We start from the raw sequence: 27,328 nt of genomic DNA, 5'->3' as shown, positions 1-27,328 counted from the left end.
ACTCTGCATATAAGTTAAATAAGCAGGGTGACGACATACAGCCTTGACATACTCCTTTTCCTATTTGGAACCAGTCTGTTGTTCCATGTCCAGTTCTAACTGTTGCTTCCTGACCTGCATACAGGTTTCTCAAGAGGCAGGTCAGGTGGTCTGGTATTCCCATCTCTTTCAGAATTTTCCACAGGTTATTGTGATCCACACAGTCAAAGGTTTTGGCATAGTCAATAAAGCAGAAATAGATGTTTCTCTGGAATTCTCTTGCTTTTTCAATGATCCAGCGGATGTTGGCAATTTGATCTCTGGTTCCTCTGCCTTTTCTAAAACCAGTTTGAACATCTGTAAGTGCACGATTCACGTATTGCTGAAGCCTGGCTTGGAGAATTTTGAGCATTACTTTGCTAGCGTGTGAGATGAGTGCAATTGTGTGGTAGTTTGAGCATTCTTTGGCATTGCCTTTCTTTGGGATTGGAATGAAAACTGACCTTTTCCAGTCCCGTGGCCACTGTTGAGTTTTCCAAATTTGCTGGCATATTGAGTGCAGCACTTTCACAGCATCATCTTTTAGGATTTGAAATAGCTCAACTGGAATTCCATCCACCTCCACTAGCTTTGTTCATAGTGATGCTTCCTAAGGCCCACTTGACTTCACATTCCAGGATGTCTGGCTCTAGGTGAGTGCTCACACCATCATGATTATCTGGATCGTGAGGATCTTTTTTGTACAGTTCTTCTGTGTATTCTTGCCACCTCTTCTTAATATCTTCTGCTTCTGTTAGGACCATACCATTTCTGTCCTTTATTGAGCCCATCTTTGCATGAAATGTTCCCTTGGTATCTCTAATTTTCTTGAATTTCTCATCAACTTCTCAGCTATCCCCCAGTCTAAGACACCATCATATCTAAACCAAATTACTCAGGACTTCCCTTGTAGTCCACTGGCTAAGACATCATGCTCCCAATGCAGAGGCCCTGGTCAAAACTAGATCCCACATGCTCCAACTAAGAGTTTGAAAGCCTTAACTAAGAGTTCAAATGTAGCAACGGAAAATTCTGCCTGTAGCAACTAAGATTCTGTATGCTGCAACTAAAAGATTCCACATGCCACAACTAATATCCAGTGTGGCCAAATAAATAAAAAAATATTTTAGAAATAAATAAACAAAAATAAACTGAATTACTCTAATAATCTTCTAAGAGTATCCCTACTTCTATTCTTACTTCTTAAAATTCATTCTCAGCTAGCAACTAGAGTGATCCTGGAAAGTGCAACAAACAGTTCTTAACCAGCTATCCTCCCAGGGCTCAGGACAGGAATAAATAGAAATGCCCATTCCCCCACACTTTCCCTGAAAGGGGCTCATGTACATAAGCTTTAAGAGCTGCTGCCCATTGGTCAGTCTGCATCTAGGTGATGACTGAGACCCTCCCCTTTGGGACACTGACAAGTCTTGGCACACCCAACCACTAAGGACTTCCCTCACAGCTCGGTCGGTAAAGAATCTGCCTGCAATGCAGAAGACCCGAGTTCAATTCCTGGGTTGGGAAGATCCTCTGGAGAAGGAAATGGCAACCCACTCCAGTATTTTCGCCTGGAGAATCCCGTGGACAGAGGAGCCTGGCAGGCTACAGACCATGTGATTTCAAAAGTTGGACATGACTAACATGACTAAACCACCACCAACCACTAAAAACAAAGAAGTCTACCTGGACAATCACCAAGGTTCACAAGACACCAAGAGCCAGGGCAGGCTGAACAATAAGATTGATTTCCTAAACAAGACTACTCCTTCAAGAGTGGGAGAGGTGACTGTCCTATCTAGGACACAGAAACGAACACAGAGAGTCACAGAAAATGAAGCAACAGAGAAATATGTTCCAAATGAAAGAATAAACTAAATCCCAGAAACAGACCTTAGTGAAACAGAGATAACTGATTTATCTGACAAAGAGTTCAGGATGATCCTATAATAATTTAAGGCTCAAAACTATCCAGGGATTTTTCCTGTCACAATGAAAACCAAAATTCTTGCAAAGAACTGTAAGATCATATCTCCCATTACTTCTTACCTTATTACAATTCTCTTGGATTGTAGAGGTTGGAAAGGTTGGAAATTACAACCTTTCACTCACTCTGCTTCTAGCAAACTGGCTTCCTTGCTCATATATTCCAGATGTGAATGTGTCTCAGGATTACTGCACTTGCTGTCCTCTCTTCCTTATTCTTTATTCCCTGTTCCCCCAAATATCCAGTGTTCAATCCCTCATCTCCTTCTAGTCTTTGCTCAAACATCAACCTTCTCAATTAGGCCATCTTGGACCATACAAATGCATTTTCTCCTTCCTCTCCCAGCACTCCCTACCAACTTCCCTATTTTGTTTGCTCTATGATATCCATCTATCACCTTGTAATATCCTATATTGCTTATTGATTTATCTCCCTCAGTTTGAAGGTAAGTTCCATGAAGGAAAGAACTTTTGTCATTTTTTCCCCCCAGTGATGTAGCCCTAGCTATCTAAAACATTACCAGGCATGTGACTGGTGCTTAATAAATATTTGTTAAGTGAATAAATGAATCAATGAATAATAAGACATTTGTCAATTCTGAACCAATTACTGAACTAGAGGACCCAATGTTGATTGGTTACGTGTAAGTCAAATGCTGCCCCTGTGATCAGGAGTGGAATCAGCTCCCCCTGAACCATACAGTCTAAGAATGAGAAGCAGGTGGTTCCATAAGAAAGTCAGAATGCTACTACTAGAAGGAAATTAGATGCTACACAGACAAAATTACAGATATCCATCCCAAAAGGTGTGACAAGACAAATACAGGGAAGTCATTTATAAAATACTTTTTACAAACATTTTAGCCCTTTCAAATTTCCAAATTGGGACTTGTCTGAAAGAGAATAGTCACTGTACAATTGTATGATTCATGAAGGACAAGCTAGAATCAAGATTGCCAGAAGAAACATCAACAACCTCAGATGAGCAGATGATACCACACTTAATGCAGAAAGTGAAAAGGAACTAAAGAGCCTATTGATGAAATTGAAAGAGCAGAGTAAACAAGCTGGCTTAAAATTCAACATTCAGAAAACTAAGATCATGGCATCCGGTCCCATCACTTCATGGCAAATAGATGGGGAAACAATGGAAACCGAGACAGACTTTATTTTCTTGGACTCCAAAATTACTGAAGATGGTGACTGTAGCCATGAAATTAAGATACTTGTTTTTTGGAAGAAAAGCTATGACCAACCTAGACAGCATATTAAAAAGCAGAGACATTACTTTGCCAACAAAGGCCCATCTAATCAAAGCTATGGTTTTTCCAGTAGTCATGTATGGTTGTGAGAGTTGGACCATAAAGAAGACTGAGCAGGAAAGAATTGATGCTTTTGAATTGTGGTGTTGGAGAAGACTCTTGCGAGTCCCTTGTACTGCAAGGAGATCACACTCGTCATTCCTAAAGGAAATCAGTCCTGAATATTCATTGGAAGGACTGATGCTGAAGCTGAAGATCCAAAACTTTGGCCACCTGACGTGAAGAACTGACCCATTTTCTAATGAAAGAAAAATATTTTCTAAGACCCTGATGCTGGGAAAGATTGAAGTCAGGAGGAGAATGGGATGACAGAGGATGAGATGGTTGGATGTCATTACTGACTCTATGTACAGGAGTTTGAACAAGCTCCAGGAGTTGGTGATGGACAGAGAAGCCTAGTGTGCTGCAGTCCATGGGATCACAAAGAGTCGAACACGACTGAACAACTGAACTGAATGAAACATTGATACTAGGGAAATTAATTTCATAGCTAGACAGTCATTTGTGACTTTGGAGAAAGAAATTCCATAGCCTGGGGCAGAAATTAGATTATGAACATGTAAGAAATGAGTGGCTGATGGGGAAGTGGAGGTAGATCACAAAATGAAATATGAATACTACTGCTACTGCTAAGTCACTTTAGTCGTGTCCGACTCTGTGCGACCCCATCCCTGGGATTCTCCAGGCAAGAACACTGGAGTGGGTTGCCATTTCCTTCTCCATATGAATAAATCATCCAAAAAAGACTGACAGCCTGCTTCAGACAGAGTACTACACTAGGCAACAGAGCCAGCATCAGAGTCATACAAGGCCCTGTGTTCAGAGGGGTCCTGACTTGGTTTAATGCTCAGATGTCACTGTCTTAAAATTGTTAATAATTTTTGAGCAAGAGGCTCTACATTTTCATTTTGCACTATGCCCACAAATTATGCTTAGGTTCTGCAGAGCACTGCAAGGAACCCAAAATACTTTATTCATTGTTTAGTCACTTACTTATTCAACAACAAATAAATGAATTCCTTACTATGAGCCATCCAGTCTCTGGAGACATGATGATAAATGTAGAGCAGGTGACAAATGGATGACAGAAAATCTTTCAACAAAATGTTGTTACTTCCAAGAATAATAAAATGTAAATATAGCTATTATATGACATTCTACCTCAGCTCCCAAGTTGTAGACGCTACAATTGACCCGGTCAATTTATTCACCTACTTAAGTCATAGTATGCTCACTTTAAAAAATGACAATAATAATAGGGCACACTCCTAAGGTTGTTAGAGGAATTAAATGCATTCAGGAACATAAGATGCTTACAACAGTGCAAGGTACGTTGTAAGTGTTCAATAATGTGAGGGACTGATGAATTTCCAGCACCAGCACCTAGCAAAGAGGAGGAGTTCAATAAATGACTGGTTGAGTAAGCAGGGGGTAAAAAAGAAATTTCAGATCAACCTGGACAGTTTTATATGTTCTCTATAAACGAAACAGATATGGCTATCTGTGTGCTTGCCAAGTCACTTTAGTTGTGTCTGACTCTCTGCCACCCTGTGGGCCATAGCCCGCAAGGCTCCTCTGTCTATTGAATTCTCCAGGGAAGAATACTGGAGTGGGTTGCCATGCCCTCCTCCAGGGGATCTTCCCAACCCAGGTCTCAAACCCGCATCTCTTATGTCTCCTGCATTGGCAGGTTGGTTCTTTACCTCTAGCGCCTCCTGGGAAGCCCACATGGCAATATATGTTGTTGTTTAGTCTCTAAGTCGTGTCCAACTCATTTGCACCCATAGCCTGCCAGGCTCCTCTGTCCAGGGCATTTCCTAGGTAAGAATACTGGAGTGGGTGGCTTGTTTCCTTCTTCAGGGGATCTTCCTGACCCAGGGATAGAACCTGCATCTCCTGCATTGGCAGGTGGATTCTTTACCACTGAGAAACCTGGGAAACCTAATCAAATCTTTGAAAGTTAAAGTGTTAGTTGCTCAGTTGTGTCCAATTGTTTGCGACCCCATGGACTGTAGCACACAAGGCTCCTCTGTCCATGGAATTCTCCAGGCAAGAATATTGGAGTGGGTAGCCATTCCCTTCTCCAGGGGATTTTCCCAACCCAGGGATCAAACCTAGGTCTCCTGCATTGCATGCAGATTCCTTACAATCGGAACCACCAGGAAAGGCCCTTAGTCAAAGCTGTAAGTATATGTAAATGTGTATATATGGCCATAGGGCTTCCCTGATGACTCAGTGGTAAAGAATCCACCTATCAGTCCAGGAGATGCTTGGGTCAGTAAGATCCCCGGGAGAAGTCCAATATTCTGGCCTAGAAAATTCCTTGGACAGAGGAGCCTGACGGGCTACAGTCCCTGGGGTCACAAGCAGCTGGACACAATGGAGCACGCACGCGGCTCAAAGCTTTAATCAGACCTAGAAGGAAATGTGAACACATATATATACTGAGTTATGTTGAGTGTGGTCAAATCCGTGTAACAGGATTTGGGCAGAGAGATTTTTGTTTTGTGTTTTAAACTTCATATACTCATTTAAAATCAAGATTTTAGAAAAATAAAGTTTATTTTTAAAAATAAAAATCATTGGCATATTCTGAATATAGTGGCAGATAAGAAAGCTTATATTCTTCCATTCTAAGCATTACCTTCCTCTTATCCAAGATATTTTCGTTCAATTTCTCTTCTCTTTCAATTCTGAGTCTGCCATATTTGCTCTTAGTTCGGGGGGAAAAAAAAATCAGCTCCTTGATCTGTTCTTCATTCATAAAATGAGGCACACAATACAAAGTTTTCCAACTGGTGGACTTCAGTGTGCTGGTGTCCTGAACGTAAGTGAGGAATTGACCCCTCCTACAAGGCGGCAGTTGAGAGGGGTCAGGGGCTGCTGGAGCCCTTCAGGCTAGCACCGCTGGCCGTGAGCAGCCTTGTTTGGGTCTCCTCAGACACCGTGCAGAGCAGTCTGAGGTGTATGCCAAAGCAGCAACCGACACTTACAGTTCTGCTGTTTGCATGTGGCCAAGGAGATGGCTGCCACATTGGCATCTATCTGCCAAGCACCCCTCATGAATCAGGGATCCTGGAGCCAATGCAGGAGACTCATGGGGCACAGCACACAGCCTCAGGGATAATCAGTCAGGGTATAAGAGAGGAGCCTTGGCAGAGTATAGTTTCTAATAGGCTCAGCTCCAGGCAATACCTTTCATATCTATCTGAACATATATCTCCTTGCAGCAGTGCACTCTTTAAATAGTGCCCAGGCTAGCTCTTGACACAGAGAAGGCAATGGCAACCCACTCCAGTACTCCTGCCTGGAAAATCCCATGAACTGAGCAGCCTGGTGGGCGACAGTCCATGGGGTCGCTAGGAGTCAGACGTAACTGAGCAACTTCACTTTCACTTTTCACTTTCATGCACTGGAGAAGGAAATGGCAACCCACTCCAGTGTTCTTGCTTGGAGGATCCCAGGGACGGCGGAGTCTGGTGGGCTACCATCTATGAGGTCACAAAGAGTCGGACATGACTGAAGCGACTTAGCAGCAGCAGCAGCTCTTGACAATGCATGCACGTTCTGAAAACTGGCGTTTCAGATATAAAAATGTACTATTGGGGCTGAAATTCATTTGTATTATCATATGAAATTGCAACATTATATTTGTCAGTGAAAAAAGAGAGTTGTAAGAGTTGTTTTTCTTTACATATAATTATAATTGTCCATTTTGTTCAACTGTGTAACATGATTTTAAATATTTTATCGTCCACTTAAGTGATCAGAGTCCCTCACTTATAATTACTACTCAGAATATGAGTTTATCACTAAAACTCTAGATCAGTAAATTAACAAATCCATTTTAACCATAAAACTTAATATAAAATATATTTACAGAAACAAATTCAAGTCAGCTATTTAAAAATGTGGAAAATTTTTATTTGAAAGTTTTATCCAAATTCAATGTTTAATATATCCTCTAATACACTGTATTTTATCATTATTCAGTTTAAAGAAAATGTTATAAATTTTTTTTACCATCATTCAGATCCCTCTAAATCTCTTCATTCATGTAACTGAATGTGCTGTAGATAAAAAAAATTAGCATTTTCTCTATGTGTTGTGATATGAAAGACATTGAGCAGTTTGATAAAGATCATTTATAAAGTCAGTCTTCCAACCCATCCAACCCTAGGACACTTGTCCCCTGATCCCTGCTCCAAACACACCCTCTCTCTCCCATAGACATTTCAATGACAACCAGGGCTACAAAGACAGAAAGCAGACAAGTTTTGAGTCTGTCCAACAGGGTCAAGAACTCCAACAAGGATATTTGTACAAGACACCATGTGGCCCTGGAGTTGGAGGGGAAGCTTAGACAAAAGCGTAACAAATAGCTAATGTCTAAAAAAGCCACGGAATCTGGATGAACAACTAAACTGGAAGAAATCCACAATTTACTCTAGGCCAAAGGACCCAATAAGCAGACTGACATAGCATTTTCTTGGATGGAAGTACTTAATATCGTATCACCCAACATTTCTCAAATTAATATGAAAATTTAATACAATTTAAAGAAAGAATAACACAAGTTATTGACTATAAATAACTTGGTTAGAAAATACCATGCAAACATATGCCAAAGTGAAGCCAAGTGGTCAGTCATCTTGAAAACCCTGCAGTGTCTCATAGGTACTGAGGTGTGAATGCCATCTCCCTGAGGTCTTTAACTTCAAGTTTTTCTGCACACTCAGAACTGACCAAGTTATTCTTGACTATTTCATATATAATTTTATGAAACAGTCTTACTATTTGTAATCAAGCTCACAAAGTTTTTATATATTAACAAGACACTAAAGGTATAAAGTGAAGTTGCTCAGTAGTGTCTGACTCAGCGACTCCATGGACTGTAGCCTACCAGGTTCCTCTGTCCATGGGATTTTCCAGGCAAGGATACTGGAGTGGATTGCCATTTCCTTCTCTAGGAGCTCTTCCTGACCTAGGGATTGAATCCCGGTCTCCCGCACCGTAGGCAGAGGCTTTACTGTCAGAGCCACCGGAGAAGTCCATTGGAAGTCCATTGGTTGGTATAAACCCCTGACAGGTTTTCTGCCATAAGCCGGCGAGTCATTCATTTCACACAAGCACACTATAGAGTTAGTAAAGTACTGCAAAAACATGTTTGCTAGGAGAACAAAGAACTAGAGCTCCACCCATCCTTAGCTTGTCCTGAAGAATCCCGGAAGAGCCCCCAGTATGAAAGGTTGCTGCTGAACTACAAAAGGGGCCAGGATTCTTGGCCTCCAGAGGAGAAAAACTCAATCCCGGGCCAGTGACGAAGCTTTGATCGCTCAGAGCTTCTGTGTAATAAAGTTTTACAAAAAGTATAAAAGAGCTAGAGAAAACTTCTGACACAGACATCAGAAGGGGACAGAAAACTTCCAATATCTCAAGGACTACTGTTGGCTATCAGGAGTACCTGATAAACAGAATACGAAATAATTTGCTTGTGATAATAGAATCGGAGCAACCAGAGGAGGTTTGGAAGGTTGTTTCATCCAAGTTACATTAAGGCCTAGACACTGGTTTCTGCCCCAGAACAGAGTACATTTAGTTCATGTCTCCCAAATCAAACACTGTTCCACTTGGGCATTACTTGTGCCCCATTTTTCCCCAAACTCCAAGCTGGTCATTCCCCATTGGTTAATAAACTGCCTTTCAAACAACTTAGAATATAACTGATTAGATTTCTAATCTTTCTAAGGAAGGGCATGGTCAATTCTAAAGGAGATGTTCATATGGATTGCTACATTAAAATATATGGCATGTCTTAGTATGGTAGGGAGACGTGTCAATCCTGGTTATTTTATCAGCACCTTTGCTTAAATAGGAGTCCATAGATTATTAATTTACAGCTGTCATGGGTGTTGGCGATCACTAAATCTTATCCCCATTTTCATTAAAAAAAAAAAAAAAAACACACCCACAAAACTAAAACTAGAGCTCAGTGAGGGCAAATGAGTTAGTCATTTGGTAGGCCAAGAAAGAATTAGACAGACTCTGATTCTGTTTGTATACTCCACAAGTGAAAATAATTAGGTAAAAATCATTCTCCGAGTATCTTATAATCCTACTTTTAGCAATCTTGTAAATGATTACTTAAATCTGGCGTCTCAGCTCTTTGCACAGCAACTAGTAGTTTAAGAAAATAATGCCAACAGATTTCTTGAGATGAGTGAGTACCTAATTAACTGACTTCTACCAACTGGAAAGGAAATGGCAACCCAGTCCAGTATTCTTGCCAGGAGAATTCCATGGACAGAGGAGCCTGGCGGGCTACAGACCGTGGGGTAGCACATATATATAATCTTCTTTTTAACACTCTTTTTTAAAATAGTTTTTTTAAAAGCTTTCCTCCTCATTTTCACTGTATTTATTTCATCTTTCGGTCTCACCGCTGGGCATGTGGGTGGAATCCTAGTTCTCCAACCAAGGATGGACCCCCCCCCCCTCCCCCACCCCTTGCGGTGTAAGCACAAAGTCTTAACTACCAGACCACCAGCGAAGTCACCCTCCACCAGTCGTGCTTCTGCTCTTTAAGGGTGAAATTCCACGGTGTCAACCGCGTTTTGTAGCCTTTCCAAGATGCCCATGATTCACATGCGTTCGTGTGACAGGGATTTTCAGTCCGGGCCCTCACAGTGGGCGTGGTAGTCATGGACTCCAGGCCTTGGCATTTGGAAACGTGCGAGGAGACGCCGAGGGGCAGAGAGGGCTTTCTTACAACGCTAGATTACAATAAGGAAAAACGTGGTTTTATTTAAGCACTGGAATGAAATGAATTCGGTAATAGAGACCTAAAAGGCCCACGTGGGGGAGGGGAAAGGGGCGCGAGAAGAAAGGGAAACAGGCCTTTTTCTCCAGTGACGCGCGGTCACGAGGCGTTCTCCCGACGTGGGCGCATGCCATTGGCCAAACCCCAGCTGACGTCCTCGTAGCCGCCCGGGCGCGAACAGTGGCAAGGGCGGTGCCGCACTGGAAGTTGGAGAGGCGAGCGCGCTCCCGGGGCCTGCCACGCCTCCATCCTCTGCCCGCCAATCCACTCTTCAAGTCCCTCTTCGCGCCCAGGTGGCCACGCCCCTTCCTAATTCGCCCCTCCCCCCACTAGGCCGGCGGCGCGCGGAAAGTGCGTCACGTGACGGCTGGCTCCGCCTCTTCCTCTCGGTCCCATATTGAACTCGAGTTGGAAGAGGCGAGTCCGGTCTCAAAATGGAGGTAAAACCGCCGCCCGGTCGCCCCCAGCCCGACTCCGGCCGTCGCCGCCGCCGCCGGGGGGAGGAGGTATTAGGGGGAGAGCGGGGGGTTGCTGGGTAGTGGCCGGCAAGGTGGGGGGCCTGGCTCGGTGGGAGCGGGGAGGCCGGGTGGACCGGGTCGGCCGTCCCGCGCTCTGCGTGGAGACGGGCGCTGGGAGGGGGAGGGGAGAGGGCCTCGGAGCCCTCCTCGGGGTTTCTCGCCAGCCTTGCCGGCTCCCTGGGCTGCACAAATGGTCCCTTGGAGGCGCGGTGTGGCTGGGGAGACTTCGGGAGGGGACCTGGCCCGCTGGCCGCGCGGCCTCGTATGCGAGGCCGAGGGCGGCATGGCGGGCCTCGGCGAGAGCGGTTGGGAGGAGGCGGTGGGGGAGGGGAGGGGACGAGCAGGCACATCCGGGCGAGCGAGCAGGCGGGCGGCGGCCACACTGACATTGATCCGCCGCCGCGTTACGAAATGGCGCATTGGCACGCAATGGCCGCCGCCTGGCTCCGCCGCGGGAGAGAGCGTGGGATTGGAAGGAAGAGGGAGGAGGCGGCGCAGCAGAGAATGCCGCAAATGGCCTCTAAGCTTGGGGCCTAGTGCTCTCGGTGATGTTCTCCCGACCCATTTCTAGGCCTTAGAGATCTCTCAGTGGAGAATTTTATGTTTCGTTCTGTACCTCGCAGCGCTCGGTTGAAACACGATTCTTTTTTTTTTTTTGAAGTTTACTGTTTTAAAGTACTTATTGAGCTGCCATTTTTGCTAAAGTACTTAGTATATTACAAGTAACTTCGCGCCATGTGGGTGAAGTATTCTATCTCGAAATTTTGAGTGTGGTTGTAAAATATGAAATTGAAAATTTTTTCATCTTCATTTTTTTATTCTCTGATGGGTCGGCTCTGGTTATAGTTTCTTGGAAATTTGTTTGCCAGGCCTGCAACCAGAGTCGAATTTTTCATTTGATATAATTCCATGTGGGTTCTAGTTGGTGGTTTTGTCAAGTTTGCGTTGTCGTCGATGAGATTCATTTAACTGGGCCTTGAAAGGGTGAAATTGGGTGAATTAATGCTTTAGGCTATTAATCGTTTAACATTTTTTCCTAGCATGTGACAGCCTCTTCATATTAAATGCCTTAGCGTCTCTACTTTTAGAAGACACAGGAAGACCTTAGAATGTAATGTATTTAAGCACTTTTGATGAACGATATCTTAATGCATATGTGTATTAAGTGGCTGTTCGTGTAATTTATTAAAGACCCAGTTGAAGTATAAAACAATTCAGGCCATATTTTGGTTTTCTGTAAATCTCAAGTTTTTGTCTTGTTGGGCTCCTTTCTTGTCAAACTATATCGAATACTTAACGTAAGTCCAAAACTGGTGCTTGTGTGACCCAGTGAAGTGTTGGTTTTGATATTTTGGCCATGTGGTAGGAGTGCAAATAGGAAATTTTTATGTGGTAGGTTTTTTCCCCTACAGGTTTTTTTGGTGAGGGGGAATGCTGGTTTCGTCTTTTCATTAGAAATATTTATTTCAACATCTTTATTTGCTTGAAAGTGGTAAATTTCCCTTTGTCACTCGTAACGTAAGTTGTGCTTCACGGTTTAGTGGTTTAAAATTAAATGCTTTGGGAGGTGTAGAGTCAGGAGGGAAGTTAGGAAAAGAAATGGCATAGATAAAATACTGAATTCACAACACTAATTTATTAGAAAGTGGTTTTCTCAGTGGCCACTTCAAAAATAATCTACCCTCAGGAATTTGTAGTTGTAGCTCAAAATTATGGGACTTTTGAATCTGGAATTCTCTTGGGCTTCAGTTTAGTTTTGAAGTGATGTTGACATTTCAGAGTTTGGTTATAGGTTTTCTTGGTGTTTGGGTCCCTTTAATCAATTGATGTGTATGATTCTACTCTAGTGTTTTAACTGGACAGTGATAATGGTACAGAAATTTGTTATTTGTAGGGGATTAAAAATCTTGTGCATTTTTCTTTGCATTTAACTACTAAACGAATTAAAATGCATTGGTTTCTTTCCTCAGGGTCACGATCCCAAGGAACCAGAGCAGTTGAGAAAGCTGTTTATCGGTGGTCTGAGCTTTGAAACTACAGATGATAGCTTAAGAGAACATTTTGAGAAATGGGGCACACTTACAGATTGTGTGGTAAGTTATTAAAGTAACAAAAAGGTTTCTCAGAAGGGCAGAGGACCTGTGGAGGTGTGTTTCAGTGCTTTAAAATTTTTATTTTGTAGGTGATGAGAGACCCCCAAACAAAACGTTCCAGGGGCTTTGGTTTTGTGACTTACTCTTGTGTTGAAGAAGTGGATGCAGCAATGTGTGCTCGACCACACAAGGTTGATGGGCGTGTAGTGGAACCAAAGAGAGCTGTTTCTAGAGAGGTATTTTAATAATAGCATGTTGTATGAAGTGAAATTGTAAAAATTTGAGGTTTTTTTACTTACATGTTTTTTATTTGTAGGATTCTGTAAAGCCTGGTGCCCATCTAACAGTGAAGAAAATTTTTGTTGGTGGTATTAAAGAAGATACAGAAGAATATAATTTGAGAGACTACTTTGAAAAGTATGGCAAGATTGAAACCATAGAAGTTATGGAAGACAGGCAGAGTGGAAAAAAGAGAGGATTTGCTTTTGTAACTTTTGATGATCATGATACAGTTGATAAAATTGTTGGTAAGTAGCAATTTGAATGGAAGAACTTGAATGAGAAAGAAATGGTTTGTTTGCTCTATTCTAAACTTGTTCAATTGCTTAAAGTTTGTATTGTGCATAAAATAGCACGGAAAAGTGTACGCTTCAGTTTTCATGAAGTAGCTACACCTGTAACCAGCATCTGGATCAGTAAATGTGATTCACATCCCAGAACACTCATCCCCACTCAGAAGTCACTACCCTTTTGATCATGTTTTAATAAGTTGTATAGCAATAAAGGATATCATTTATATGTGCTTTTCCAAAAACATCAAATAACTTTTCTTTGTTTGTTTGATTAAAAAAACTTTTAGTTCAGAAATACCACACTATTAATGGGCATAATTGTGAAGTGAAAAAGGCCCTTTCTAAACAAGAGATGCAATCTGCTGGATCACAAAGAGGTAGGTAGTATCACGTATGCATACGAAATATACATAAGTTATGATGGTAAGTTTTTTAAAGCTCTTTCTTGCCTGTGTTCAAGGTCGTGGAGGTGGATCTGGCAACTTTATGGGTCGTGGAGGAAACTTTGGAGGTGGTGGAGGTAACTTTGGCCGTGGTGGAAACTTTGGTGGAAGAGGTAGGATGTTGTCTTATTTCTCAGAACGTGTCTACTTAAAATTTATTAGTAAACTGAATATACATTTAATTCACACCTTTTTTTTTGTTGTTGTTAAGGAGGCTATGGTGGTGGAGGTGGTGGCAGCCGAGGGAGTTATGGAGGAGGTGATGGTGGATACAATGGATTTGGAGGTGATGGTGAGTTTTGTAATCTTTGACACTTTGAATTTGTTTCTATATTTTTGTGTGACTTGACTATTAAAAGTATGCTTCTAAATTAATACTGTAGAAGACTAGACCTTTTTTCTCCTTAAGATTTAAGGTTATCTTGTTCTTTTTTGGCTGGTAAGATTTATTGTACCGATAATTGAGGTGGAATTATTTTTCTCAGGAGACTGTTTACTGTTTCTCTTAGATTTTTTTAAAAAATGGAACTGTTTTTTAACATCAAAAGATTTAAGCATTTGTGTTAGTGGTTAATACCCCAGACTGTAGCTGTTCTATTAACCAGGTATCACCAAACTTTAATGTGTTAATCAGCCTGTTTTCCTGGGGCTTAAAGCACGGTAAACTGGCATTCTATAATTGTATATTTGTTTTTGTCTAAAAACCCAATTTGTTTTTCTAGGTGGCAACTATGGCGGTGGTCCTGGTTATAGTAGTAGAGGAGGTTACGGTGGTGGTGGACCAGGATATGGAAACCAAGGTGGTGGATATGGTGGCGGTGGTGGAGGATATGATGGTTACAATGAAGGAGGAAATTTTGGAGGTGGTAGGCTTTCACTTGTTTTAAGTATTCAATACTGTTTTTATAGTTCATAAAGGCATTTTACAAAAATGTTAAAACAGGTCAAATTTCATGTTTTATAATAGAAAATACTCAAATAGTGGAAAGTTAAACTGAATTTTCTCACATTGCTACGATTTAGTAAATTTGCAAAATGTATTCACGTGTTCTCCATTTTGAAATCGAACATTTAACAGTAATGTTTGTTGCCTGAATTTTACTTTAGGCGCTTTTAGGCTGGACAGATAGTAACTATAAATTGAATATGCAGACATGTTGAATAGGTGTTATCAGGATTTAGGTGATTAAAAATATATGTCAGCAGTGTTTCAGACTAAGTTAGTCTGTATCATTACTCCATACTCCATGATGCAATTTTCACTCCTCATTCCTCTCCTGCGTATGTCTGAGGTCTTTCTGGTGGAAAGAGGTTGATAGATCTGAGAAATCTCAAAGGAATGTGTGTGTCAGGATGGTGCCATGATTGTCAAAAGATAATGCAATGCATGTATATATTAAAAACAAGGAAAATAACTTCTGTATGTCAGCCACAAATAAAATCTTTGTAATTTCAGGTAACTATGGTGGTGGTGGAAACTATAATGATTTTGGAAATTATAGTGGACAACAGCAATCAAATTATGGACCCATGAAAGGGGGTAGTTTTGGTGGAAGAAGCTCGGGCAGTCCCTATGGTGGTAAATAATTTTTTATCCTAGTAAAATTCTATATTGCCTTTTAAATTTAAAATGTATGTATATTTCTTTATAATCCTTTTATGTGTATTTCCAGGTGGTTATGGATCTGGTGGTGGAAGTGGTGGATATGGTAGCAGAAGGTTCTAAAAACTCAGAAGAAAAGGGTAGGTATCTTTTAAGTTTTTATAATGATGATAAAAGAATATGTGGAATTGTTCACTGAGTGTAATAATTTTTTTATCCTGTATTATTCAACAGGCTACAGTTCTTAGCAGGAGAGAGAGCGAGGAGTTGTCAGGAAAGCTGCAGGTTACTTTGAGACAGTCGTCCCAAATGCGTTAGAGGAACTGTAAAAATCTGCCACAGAAGGAACGATGATCCATAGTCAGAAAAGTTACTGCAGCTTAAACAGGAAACCCTTCTTGTTCAGGACTGTCATAGCCACAGTTTGCAAAAAAGTGCAGCTATTGATTAATGCAATGTAGTGTCAATTAGATGTACATTCCTGAGGTCTTTTATCTGTTGTAGCTTTGTCTTTTTCTTTTTCTTTTCATTACATCAGGTATATTGCCCTGTAAATTGTGGTAGTGGTACCAGGAATAAAAAATTAAGGAATTTTTAACTTTTCAATATTTGTGTAGTTCAGTTTTTCTACATTTTAGTACAGAAACTTTAACAAAATGCAGTTTTGAAGGTGTTTCCTTGTGAGTTAACAAGTAAAGAAGATCATTGTTAATTACTATTTTGTATGAATTTTGCTAAAGTTAACTGTAAAGAAACACCTGCTGACTTGCAGTTTAAGGGGAATCTATTCTCCCCATTTCCAAACCATGAAATGAATGGCTCTGACATGTGGAGAGAATAGATATTTGTATGTTTGCATTGTGTGTTTTAGATAATAGAATTGGGTATTTAAATTAGCATATTTGTGAATTTAATAGCATTAAGATTTACCTTCAAATGAAAAATCTCAAAATTTCTATTTGGTTTTTGTGCATTTTCTTTCAAAATGTAATCATGATTTTAGTGTATTAGCTTTGCTGAGAGTCCTAGCTGTGTTTAGAACATCTCCATTCTACATTCACCTTGGTCACAAGTGAACTGCTGCCATAGTTTTATTTGGGTGTAAAGAATGTCTACTGCCCTCTGTTTAAATTCTGGGAAGGGGTAGTGAATGTTTCCCCTTTCCTCCTACCTTAGGAAACATTCTTAAGATCTTGAAAATACAAGACCACTAAGCCTGCTGTATCTGAGCAAATTAGTGGCTACCTTTTTTTCCTTTTTAAAGCACAAGAGGCCCGTAAATCTTCAGTTAATTTTCCTTGGTTTAACATATATTTTTTTGATACAAGCTCTCAGAGCAAGGGAATAAAAATCATGCATTGTTGAACCCTTAACTGGCTGGCATGCTTTCCTGTTTGTACCCTCTGCCTTTTACTGGTTGAAAACCAAGGATAGTCTAGATGGAAACCATCCCAGATACTTAACTGCAGTAGACTTGCAGCACAGTTGCTTAGTACAAAAAAGCTTTTCACTTCCCCCAAGACCTGAATTCAAATTTGAATAGTTAGCTTGTACTCACTTAAGATCCCAAAGAACACACTGTTATTCATGTGTATGCTTGAACCGAAATCGTGTTGGTATGAGTTTATAATTTGTTCAGAAGATCCTTGTTGAGAAGAGTTTTAGATAATAAGGTCACATATATATATATATAAATCAATGTCTACTGTTTTGCGCCAGCTAGTGTTTACAATTTCATTCAAGCCCTGAGTATGTGCCCTGTTGTTATTGTTTCTTTGGCAGTTGAACGTTGAATTCGAGATTCTTTTTGTTTTAAGAAGTACTAAGCAAAACAAGCAATAAAGGGGGGATGGGGCGTGCTAGTGTTTGACTATGCTCTCGTTGCTCTAATTCTGTGCCTCTGTGCATTAATATTTGGATGCATGCCAGCATGGAAATTGGTCTTCACAGACACTGCAGTTTTTCAGAAAACACTCACAAACCAATAAATGTAACAGACATTCCATTTGTTAATGGACATATGTGAATAAGCAGTGTAGAAAATAGGCTAATTATTAGCAAATGGTTAAGTCTTTAACAACTTAAAAGTGTGGTTATATAAATGGACACTGTCAATGTTCATAACTTAAATCTGGGTACCTGGTCAAAATAATGCTTGGGAAACATTTTATTAAAATTAAGCTAAATTGTCTCAAGTTTTTTTTATTCATATAATAAAGGTTGAAGGAATGGGGGAGGTTAACATTTCCTGTTTCTATGTTTGTGAAATTGTTTTGACACAACCTTGACAGTATCCTTTAATGACATATGAGGTTAATTGTACTGTTAACAAAACTTTCTATGTTCTGGAACTAGTTTAATAGTGAAAATACTGTCAGTAAGTTGATGTTTGCAACCTATAAGCAGGTGAAATCTGTGTATGTGACCTGTTTATAAGTTGTATTGTTAGCTTAGTTCTTGTGAACAGTGTGGAAAAGTTAAGCCATGAGGAGAGCGATTTAACCAGCTTTAAAGGACCTAAGATGTGCTTTTTAAGCACGGTGTGGATCAAACGAGACTCACTAAGACAGGACTTCAGCAGCATTTTGAGTATGGACAAGTCAGCATAAATAAAGAATGACAAGGCAGCAGCAAGAGCTTCAACTACAGAGAAGTGAAGGCATAAAATACTATGGTGATAGTGAGCAACTTTCCAAAAGCTAGTTAAATCTGCTTATTACAACTGAAATATCGAAGAAGGTCTAGCAGGAAGGAGCTCTTCGCCTTTTGGAACACCAATGAGAGATAGTTGGCCACAGTCACTAGGTCTAGCATTTAGACCTGCAAGGAAGGGCAATAAGCATTAGGTAAGGTTTGAATTTGAATTTTTTCACTAATTAAAGAGTAATTTTTTGTAAAGCAAGGTAAGAGTAATTTTTTTGATTTGCAGGTTGAATGAGAACCCTACTTGCCTAAATGAGGAATGTCTTTCCTACCATCTTAAATACGAAGGTTTCTGGCTGGGTAAGGTTTGTAGCTCACAGTAAAGCCTGATGACACCATTTGTTTCCCCATAAGTTTACAGTACATATTTTAAAACTATTAGATACATTGGCAAACTTGTTCAGCTGAAAGCTTTGTCTTGAGGAATCACATCCAGCACATTTTAAACGGTTTTAAGATTTTCTCTGCAAAAACCATGGGTGTTGATCTTGAGTCAGATATGAACAATTCATTGTTGGTGTCTTTAGTATAAAGTCAATTTTTGGCAAGAGTGACCAGATTTTTTAAAGAATTTTTGTAACAAGCATGACTTGTAACAGAAGCATTACACTTCAATCCTCATTCTAGGGGAAAAAAAAACACATCTGGAATGAACTTTCAAAACTGTCAGATCATACAGATCTAAAAATGGTCTTCATTCAAGTGGCCTCATACATAAGTAAGTTCTCTTGCATATGACTTCAGGGAATTACTTGGACTTAACAGGATAAACTTTTGGTTCTCTTTTGGTTTTGTTCTTGACCCGTTAACCAGAAGTAGTGGGGCCCTATGTAAACTAAAGCTCCTTTCTAAAAGACAACCTTTCCCAAAGAATAGTTAAAAAATAATCACTGCATTACTACACAAAGTCAGATGCTGATTGTTCATAAGGGCTATTATTGCTGCCCCAAAAGGGCTTGTTAAAATTTGAGATTTGGTGTTAATTCACTTTTTAAAATAACACTAGGGGGAGGGAATGGATGGTTAAAATAAAACTGGCTTCTAAATTATAAGTCAAGTTCTTATATATAAACAAGAGTAGTTAGTTTGCCACAGATTTATTTTCAGAGAATGGCTGGTTGGGTCTCGGACTAAATCAGGGCTGAGTTTCTACACATCATAGAAGTGTTAAATAAGGTAAATAGCCTTTTTAATACTTTTTCTTTACAACATGGTTTTTAATGACACAAATTTCCTAAGATAATGAAACATTTTCTTTTTTAAAGGCAAGGCATTGTTCTTTTCCAGTCCATCGATTTTATGAAATAAAGTGATTTTATTTAAATACAGTTCCACTGTCATTTCTGAAAAATACAATGCTCTTAACTCATAACACCAGTAAACAAGTAACACAAGAGATGGTCAAGGCAAACCTTTTGTCAGAACTCCTAGGTTACAGCTTCCCACACTACATTTCTTCAAAAAAAAAATTTACACTGATGTCCTAAAGAAGAAAATTTGGTAAAAAGGACCATTTGTTGAACAGTTGAAATAAAATTGGTTTTAAGGGTTCTCTAATTAAGTCACAATTTGAAATATTTCTAATGCCAGTATCTTGGAATTCCAGTAATTGTCACAAAGTAGTGAGTAAGCATGCTAATGTGCAGGGGTAATGTAAGGATTGTTAGCCTATTTCAAGTATTCAAGATTTCTTTTAAATCTCAATGTTTTACTCTGGTTTATAAGACTTTAAGAGGTGGTCTGTAATGGATTCAAATGTTTTATTTGTAGTATAATGAAATGTTTACAGAAAGAACTTTTTCATTAAAATATTTTTAGAAATGTGTGTGTTGTTTTGTCACTTCACAATGTTCATGTGACTTCAGTGGTGAAATAGGTGGACATGACAAATAAGTAAAAAAGGAAACCTGGAATGAATGAGCCTTCACATTATCAGTTAAAGGTTGTAGATTCTATTCAGTGGAAAACATCACATGAGGAATAGGTGTGGGAAATTTTACTGCCACTTGGGATTTTTAGGGTTAAGCAGCAGGTGACTGGTGAGGAGAATCAACTTTCCTTGGAGAAAAATTGGAGTTAAGCAGTTATATGAATAAGCAATTTAGAGGAAGTGGGATTCCAGATGTTAGAAGGTACTGTAAGTATTTGGGTTTTTTATTTTTGGCTGTGCCAAGTCTAGTGTAGTGGGCATTCTTTAGTTGTGGTAAGTGGGGCCAGCTACTCTAGTTGTGTGAGAGCTTCTAATCTTGAAAACAGGCTCTTGGGCACAAGGGCTCAGTAGTGGCACACGGGCTTAAGTTTCTCTGGCATGGGGATCTTCCTCCATCAGGGATGGAACCTGCGTGTCCCTCCTCCCCCCATTACAAGGTGGGTTCTTAACCACTGGACCACCAGGGAAGCCAAAAGTATTTGGTTTCTTAACCTGGAGAAAGGCAGTTGAGCATTTTTTCATTGAAGGGAAAAGAACACTTTAGTTTCTTTGCATTGATAGTTACTAACATGTTAAATGCTTTCTGAATTGACATCCTCTTGAGGATTTTTGGCTGTTAACAGGATCTTGACACATTTTGCTTTTATTCAATACTGCTTTCATAGAATAATGCAGTGGTTTTGTATTCTGTGAAGCTGTAGGTTATAAATGTGAGTTTAATGCTTGAGTTGTTAAGTAAGCTATTTTCTCAGAATGAAAATGCAAAATGTTAAGACAAATTGGACTCTCCCATGTACTGGAATTAAAAGTGGGATCCAGTTAAAACATTAGGTTAATTGAACTTGGAACTGAGTATGAAGTACCAAGGGTTGGGGGAAGACTAAAGTAGTAGGTGTAAAATGCCGTTTTTGCTTACTGCTTTTTCAGTCAGGTAGGGGCAAGGGTGCATTAATCTGTTTACCTGGTGGCACGACACTGGAATCTGCTTGGGAAATAACAGCTTTATCTGTCCTGTTTTTAAATTGGTGATAAATGTGAATGATGTTACATACGAGGATGTGGACAGCTTAATGAGAAATGGTAAAATTTCAGCACATCCATGTGTATAGACATTAAAGTTAATAGTTTGGGCTTATCACAAGGATTACATTCTATCAGATGTTATAGCTGTATCTGAAAAATAGGATAGATGTCATTTTCATTAAAAAAAAAAAAAAAAGACTGTTAGTCCATTCTGCCAACAAATTTTGAGTTAACTACATCAGAAGTACTCTGACAGGTTATTTGCATTTAACCTCAGTTGTCTTAACACCCTTTATTAAGTATTGGAAAATATGCAGTCAGGAGTTTTCAAATAGTTTTGTGACCATGATCAAGTTAGGGGTTTCTTTATATGCCATGCTCCCTTAGGCAGTTTGGTGATGGTAGTGGGCCCCTTAGAATGTTTTTTATATGCATTAACTATGTAGAATTAACTCTTATTTAGAAAATGGTTATCAAGGATTAGGTTTGACTCAGCAGTATGTGCTCTAGGCATCAAATAAGCCTAGTGCTGAGTTTAACCTTGAAGTAGCGGATAAGGGGCATTCTGAGATACTAGTCTATAGTAATCTAGTGACCTAGTAAGTCTGAAGGTTAAATCTTGATAATGGATTTAAAGAGCTAAAGCTAGTACCTGTTCCATGGTTCCTAAAGATAGTATTTTTTTTTAAGAGGGTGATGAAGTTAATGCTATCGGGAGGTTTTCCCCTCTGTGTAGACTCAAAGTTCTTGTCTAAATTTTTCCCAGTTCTCAGAGAAAAGCTGGAGTTGACCTAGTAATATTTTGGGGAATATTTTGTGTATGTTCTGAGACTTAGAAGAATGGGTATGTAAGATTAAGGTACTTTGAGGGGCCACTCCACAGGCTTCAGGAGAAATCTTGCAAGAATTCTATACAACAAATGGATTATCATGAAATTAAGATTTCTAATAGAATGCTTGCTATACCTTGATGTGAAAGGCATTGATACACATTTTGAAATTAGGAACTGAGTTTAAGGCTTAACGATCGGATAGCCGAGTTTAAAAATCTGAGGAGTTAATGATAAATATATTTCAAATCTTGATCAAGAGATGAAATCTTTTAGTCACGGGTCACTTAGAATTTGTTAGGTTTTAAAATTCTGGTTCTATGTAATGCAGTATGTATAGTACTTCAGAATAATTCTTGGGTACTGAGATGTGATTGGTTGTCTTAAAAGTATTTCTGGATATGACTTAAAGAATGAATGGGAGTGAAAGTATCTGCTGTCATGCTAGTGGAGTGTTCTTCCCCTGTGGGGGTGGGGGGTGGGGAGGGTAGTTAGCAGATGCTAAAGTTAATTCCAGGTGCTCCAGGTGGTGGCTACTGATAAGATTGTTTGCCATCACCCTCACCCAATATTTTACATAAGGGTAATTTATTCAAGATGAGATTGTCTTGAGGTGGGGAAAGGGGTATCTTACAGGATCTTTCTCAATACCATTGTGGGAAGGAGTTTTTGGTCACATAGTCACTAAGTTGTGTCGACGACTTTGTGATCCCATGGACTACACCCCACCAGGCTCCTGTATTCCCGGGCAAGGATACTGGAGTGGGTAGCCAATCCCTTCTCCAGGGGATCTTCGTGACCCAGAGATTGAACCCGAAGTGTTTTACATTGCAAGTGGATTCTTTATCATCTGGGCCGCCAGGGGAAGCCCACAGCAGAGTCTACATTTGAATGCCTAGATTAACCCTTAGTGGTTTCCCATCTCTGAACTTTCCCATCATCTGAGTCAAATTCTTACTCAGCTAGTTTGACTTTATTCTTTTCTCATTTATAGAGTGCTTGATATTAGCTAGGCTCTGTATTTATTTTTTGGAGTAATTCACTGCATGTTTATCCCCAATTTGCAGATGAGTAAGCAGCGTGCTTTGCCTCGCTGGAAGTCATTCTTGGAAAATGGCAGCCCCCCAGGCAACCTGGCTCTAGGGCATGTAGACAGGTCTTGCTCCCAGCGGATTGATAGGACTCTGAATAACCTGCCCATTGTGTGTTCTAAACATGCTTGACCCTCAGATAACTTCTATTTTCCCACTTGAATTTAAACATGACTTGAGTCAGACATTTGATTAGATGAAGTGATGAGTGCTGTGAATGGCTTTGTGTGGGTGGCTTGCAGATTCTCAAAATTTTAAAGGGCTTTCAGTTTTGTACCTGCTATTTATATGTTTAATCATAGAATATGTCCCAAAGTGAACTGATTTTCCCACCTAGACCTCTTAGCCACAGTCTTAGCCATGTCTGGGCAACTCTGTTCTTTCAGATGTTCAAGTACTTGAGTCACCTTCACCCTGCACCCATTCTGTTGGAAACTCCTTTTAGTTCTTAGAAACATGCAGAATCCACTGCCTCCTCACTACTGTAACCCCAGACAGACACCATGCCCCATGTGAGCATTTCAGAGCCTCCCCATTGGTGTGCTCCTACCTTTCCTCTTCAGACTATTATGGACACAAGGCAGAGGAAACCTTTTAACTCTGATGTTACTCCTACTTAACACCTCCAGTAGTTCTCTAGTAGGCAAAAGCCAAGGTATGAAGGCTTAGCAAGGATCTGTGCCGTGTCCTAATGTACCAACCTACCCTTCTCCCACTCCATGTTCGGCCATACAGTTCTTCAGACAGACCCCCAGCCTCACAGCTTCCTGTGTCTAATACTTGTTGCTAATAGAATGCTTCTCCCACACCTTCATGTGTATGGCATCTTCCTATTGATACGAATAAAAGAACCAGTGTTTCCATGTCGAGGTATATACAGCATTTTTCTTGACTGAAATATACTTGCTGAATAGAAAAATCTTTCTGATAATACACTGGTGCCAGTTTAGTGTGATGCTAGATATTGTCATGTAAGATTGTGAATGAACTTCAAGGAAATAATAGAACGGTCCTGATATTCCTTTATTAGTACCAGTTTTTCAACTAAATTGTCTTTTGCCAGAGCTAAACAATTTAATATAAAAAAAAAATGCCATTTTTTTTTTGTTCATATGGTATTTATAAAAAAAAAAGTACATAGTGGTTAGTTTTGCAACAATTTGCTTTTTAGCCAGATGTATCATATAAATCTATGAAGGTAACAAATGAGATAAGAACAGTATAAATAAGGAGTTTTTGTAGTATTTACAGTATACAGAAACTAGCCCAAATGGTGTTCTAAGAAATTTTAAGTTTACAAAGTTAAAGTGAAACTACTGATTCAGCATACTGATAACTTATTTTAATGCTTCTTAAAAGTTTTGTATTTTCTACACTAGTTGAGTATAATTTTGCATAGAATTACTTATAAAGTATATTTCTGCATTTCACATCACAGTAGGAGCTTTTTTAGTATAACAGTACAAAAAAACCCAAAATCACTAGATCAGAAAAGGTCAAAATCTAGTTTTTCTTAATATCTGGCCTCTTGCTTTTGGGAACAAGGAATACATTGCCATCTCTTGTTTGCTGCAAGGAGTATTCACTTGGAGAGTAAGGCTTTCCATCTTCATCACGTAGCATGCTGAAGACTTCAAGATACAAGGTGCTGAGTTGTTTTTTCAATAGATGGAGGCTTTTGTCATTTTCTCCTCTCTCTTTGAGCAATTTTTCTTTTTCATCTTTTAAATGATCTAAATCTTGCTCCAGTTCCACTATATTTTCCAGTTTTCTTTTTCTGCAATTCTGAGCAGCCACTTTATTCTTACCCCTCCTACGTATATCTCTAATTAATGCAAGTTGAGCCTCATTGAATTGCTCCTTGGACATCATTTCATTGAAGTCCTCAACTGGGAGGTTAATGATCTTTTCTACAGGGAATGGGATATGGAGAGCTTTTGCCCGTAGCTCATCTCTTGTGAGGTGAGCCTCCAGGCGGCTTGAATGTTTGTCTTTTGTGAATGGGGTTTTTCGATGACCAGGACTTACAGGCACTTCTTTCTTTGGTGCGTTTGCACACTGGGAATCAGGTGCTGGAGCGCTCTTCCCCTGTGATGATGACAAAGGTTGGACTGGGTCCCCAGAAGGCCACACTGACTGTGTTTTGGGACCCTTCTGTTTGACATTTCCAGGGGCACTGTCTGTCTCTTCCATTTCAGAATCACTGAAGCCAAGCAGTGTGTCTCCGTAGATAGAAGATCCCACTGAGTGGTCTGGTGATGCCATGCTTGGACTTGTGTTCAGTGAAATGCCAGAGTCAGAATCATTGAATTCTGCTGTTGTGCTTTCAGGGTGGTTTTGATTGAAGGCTTTACACAGTGATAGATCAGAGAGATCAATGGGCCCGTTTAGAAGTTCAGAGAGTGACTGGCTTAAAGTAGCAGAGGAGGGCATGCCATTGCTGGTACTGGGCTCTGCTACAAAAGCAGAATAAAATTCATCACCAAAATCTGTATTTACTGTGGCACTTGAATTTAATGAGTTCACTGTCAACTGGCTGGAGTCTTCAGTGGAGAGGATGCTGCTGAAGGAATCCTCAAAAGCGTTGAGAAAATGTGGGCTGCAGTTACCTACTTCTTTATCCAGTGAGGGCATTGGTGAATAGAAATCGTAATTGTCAATTTCTGTCAGTTTGGTTTCTGGACTTGGAACTGTACTAGTCTCAGCCAGCTTGTCATTTTGAATATTAAGACACTGTGGAAAAGAAGTTCATACTATGTAAATCAAGGTTAAGCTATTTTTAATAGTTGATACTCGGTATCTGATGATTCTCTCTCCCCACCCTGATTTTTCACCAGGCTCCTCCAGAATTCAGAGACAATTCCCACTTCCAACAGATCGTTAAACCTAAGCATATGTAACATTTTCAGAGTTCCCAGATCAGACTTCAGGTTTATAACCTGATCGATCCTCAAGACATCCCGTCCATTTAACTAACAAAAGTTCACTGAAGTGAGCATGGTGCCCAGGCTATCCTAACTAATTTAAAAGCACCTTCCAATTCTTCCTATAAGTAGGTGGCATATAAATAATAACTGTAATGACTAATTTAAAGGGACTGAATATAAAATAGCATCTTTGGTATTCATTATACTAGATCTTAGTTACCTGTAATTCTGGAATGGATAACAGTTCCTCCCAAACTTGCTCAATCTCCTGCTGCATATCGTCTAAATCTGCAGTGGCTACCTGAACGACAAGAGTTTCAGGTGACTGAGCCTGATGAGGAGCAGTGAAGACTGGGCTCTCGGTGTGGCTGGGAATATCAGGAACAAGTGATTGAAACGTAGCCGAAGAAACCTAAAATTGAGAAGGCATTTGTATATGAATCTGCCACCAACAGTGGGTGGGTACGGTCCAAGGCCATCACAACATCTGAAGTTGGAATTGGCTGCAGTTCCATATTTGTCATAACTGCTATTTCTATATGATGAAACAAATCTTTGTCTTGCCCAATTGACTCCAAGTTTATTCCTTAGCTTAACTGCTTTGCCCTGTGCATTTGAAGGTAAACTTCAAAATGCATAAGAACAATCTTTAGAATTTAATTTGTATCTATGTAACACCTAGTACAGTGATTCAGAAAATAAATGATTAAAATTGTTAACCGAACAAGTCTTGGTTTTACTACCCAGCTTGCTTTCTACTCAGAGAAATCTGTTTCTAAGTACCTGTAACAAATGAGTTATTTGCTTTCATGGTTTTGCTGATGCATGCGTACTTCTGGCTATGCAGGAGTAAACATTTTTTGTGGTTCTGCATTATATGGGCAGAGGAAGGTGGGTTTTTTTGGCGCCAAATTGTTACCTATAGGCTGAGGTTTCCGCGATAAGTATTTGCTCCTAAAATGCTGTTTTATCTTTTTAATGGAGACTCATCAAGGCAGGGGTCCCCAACGTCTGGGACCTAATGCCTGATAATCTGAGGTAGAACTGATGTAATAATAGAAATAAAGTGCACAATAAATGTAATGCCCTTGAAATCATCTTGGAACCATCCCCACCTCCCCAGTCCATGGAAGAATTGTCTTCCACAAAACTGATCCCTGCTGCCAAAAAGGCTGGGGACCACTGCACCAAAGGGATCAATGTAGGTGATATTAGACACAGTTGTAGAGGTCTGCTGTCAATCAGACGTTGATACCTCATTGTCATCTACAAACGGGAATGTCTCTGCCAAAAGCTGCATGCAGTCATCGAAGTACAAATCATCTGCTTTGGGAATGTGGGCTACCTGCACAAAAGGGAAAGACACAGAAGAAGAAAAAAATTGTTCAGTGTTCATAAAATGTTTACAGTCTAGTTAATCAAATATCTCTCTTACTTCAGAAGTCAATT

The 27,328-nt window shown here is 40.0% G+C and overlaps 2 protein-coding genes across 6 annotated transcripts in view; one reads left to right on the top strand and one right to left on the bottom strand.

Moving 5' to 3' along the window:
• The first annotated feature begins 10,493 nt into the window (after positions 1 to 10,493).
• On the top strand, positions 10,494 to 19,903 carry HNRNPA3 (heterogeneous nuclear ribonucleoprotein A3). 4 transcript variants are annotated; one of them, XM_061135563.1, is made up of 11 exons: positions 10,494 to 10,652; positions 12,635 to 12,757; positions 12,847 to 12,993; positions 13,074 to 13,284; positions 13,617 to 13,706; positions 13,790 to 13,885; positions 13,984 to 14,064; positions 14,495 to 14,635; positions 15,229 to 15,351; positions 15,446 to 15,515; positions 15,610 to 19,903. In XM_061135563.1, the coding sequence occupies exons 1-10, from the start codon at positions 10,581 to 10,583 to the stop codon at positions 15,496 to 15,498; spliced, it is 1,137 nt and encodes a 378-aa protein (XP_060991546.1). In that variant the 5' UTR covers positions 10,494 to 10,580; the 3' UTR covers positions 15,499 to 15,515; positions 15,610 to 19,903. The 4 variants fall into 4 exon arrangements, with proteins under 4 accessions (XP_060991546.1, XP_060991545.1, XP_060991544.1 ...); XM_061135562.1 differs by having other exon boundaries at positions 14,495 to 14,638; positions 18,305 to 19,903; XM_061135561.1 differs by having other exon boundaries at positions 14,495 to 14,638.
• A 4,054-nt stretch (positions 19,904 to 23,957) lies between these two features.
• The window catches only part of NFE2L2 (NFE2 like bZIP transcription factor 2), a 32,746-nt gene continuing 29,375 nt past the window's right edge, over positions 23,958 to 27,328 (bottom strand). For both annotated transcript variants that reach the window (XM_061135559.1, XM_061135560.1), the window contains exons 3-5: positions 27,135 to 27,224; positions 26,100 to 26,291; positions 23,958 to 25,685 (exon numbers count right to left, since the gene is read on the bottom strand). In XM_061135559.1, the coding sequence (XP_060991542.1) occupies positions 24,456 to 25,685; positions 26,100 to 26,291; positions 27,135 to 27,224 (1,512 nt within the window). In that variant the 3' untranslated portion in view covers positions 23,958 to 24,455. The remainder of the gene's footprint in view (positions 25,686 to 26,099; positions 26,292 to 27,134; positions 27,225 to 27,328) is intronic.

This window comes from Dama dama, chromosome 33 (assembly GCF_033118175.1).
Source record: "Dama dama isolate Ldn47 chromosome 33, ASM3311817v1, whole genome shotgun sequence".
NCBI classification, from domain to species: domain Eukaryota; kingdom Metazoa; phylum Chordata; class Mammalia; order Artiodactyla; family Cervidae; genus Dama; species Dama dama.
The sequence above is the reverse complement of the archived record's forward strand: the minus strand, read 5'-3'. Positions and strand labels throughout refer to the sequence as shown.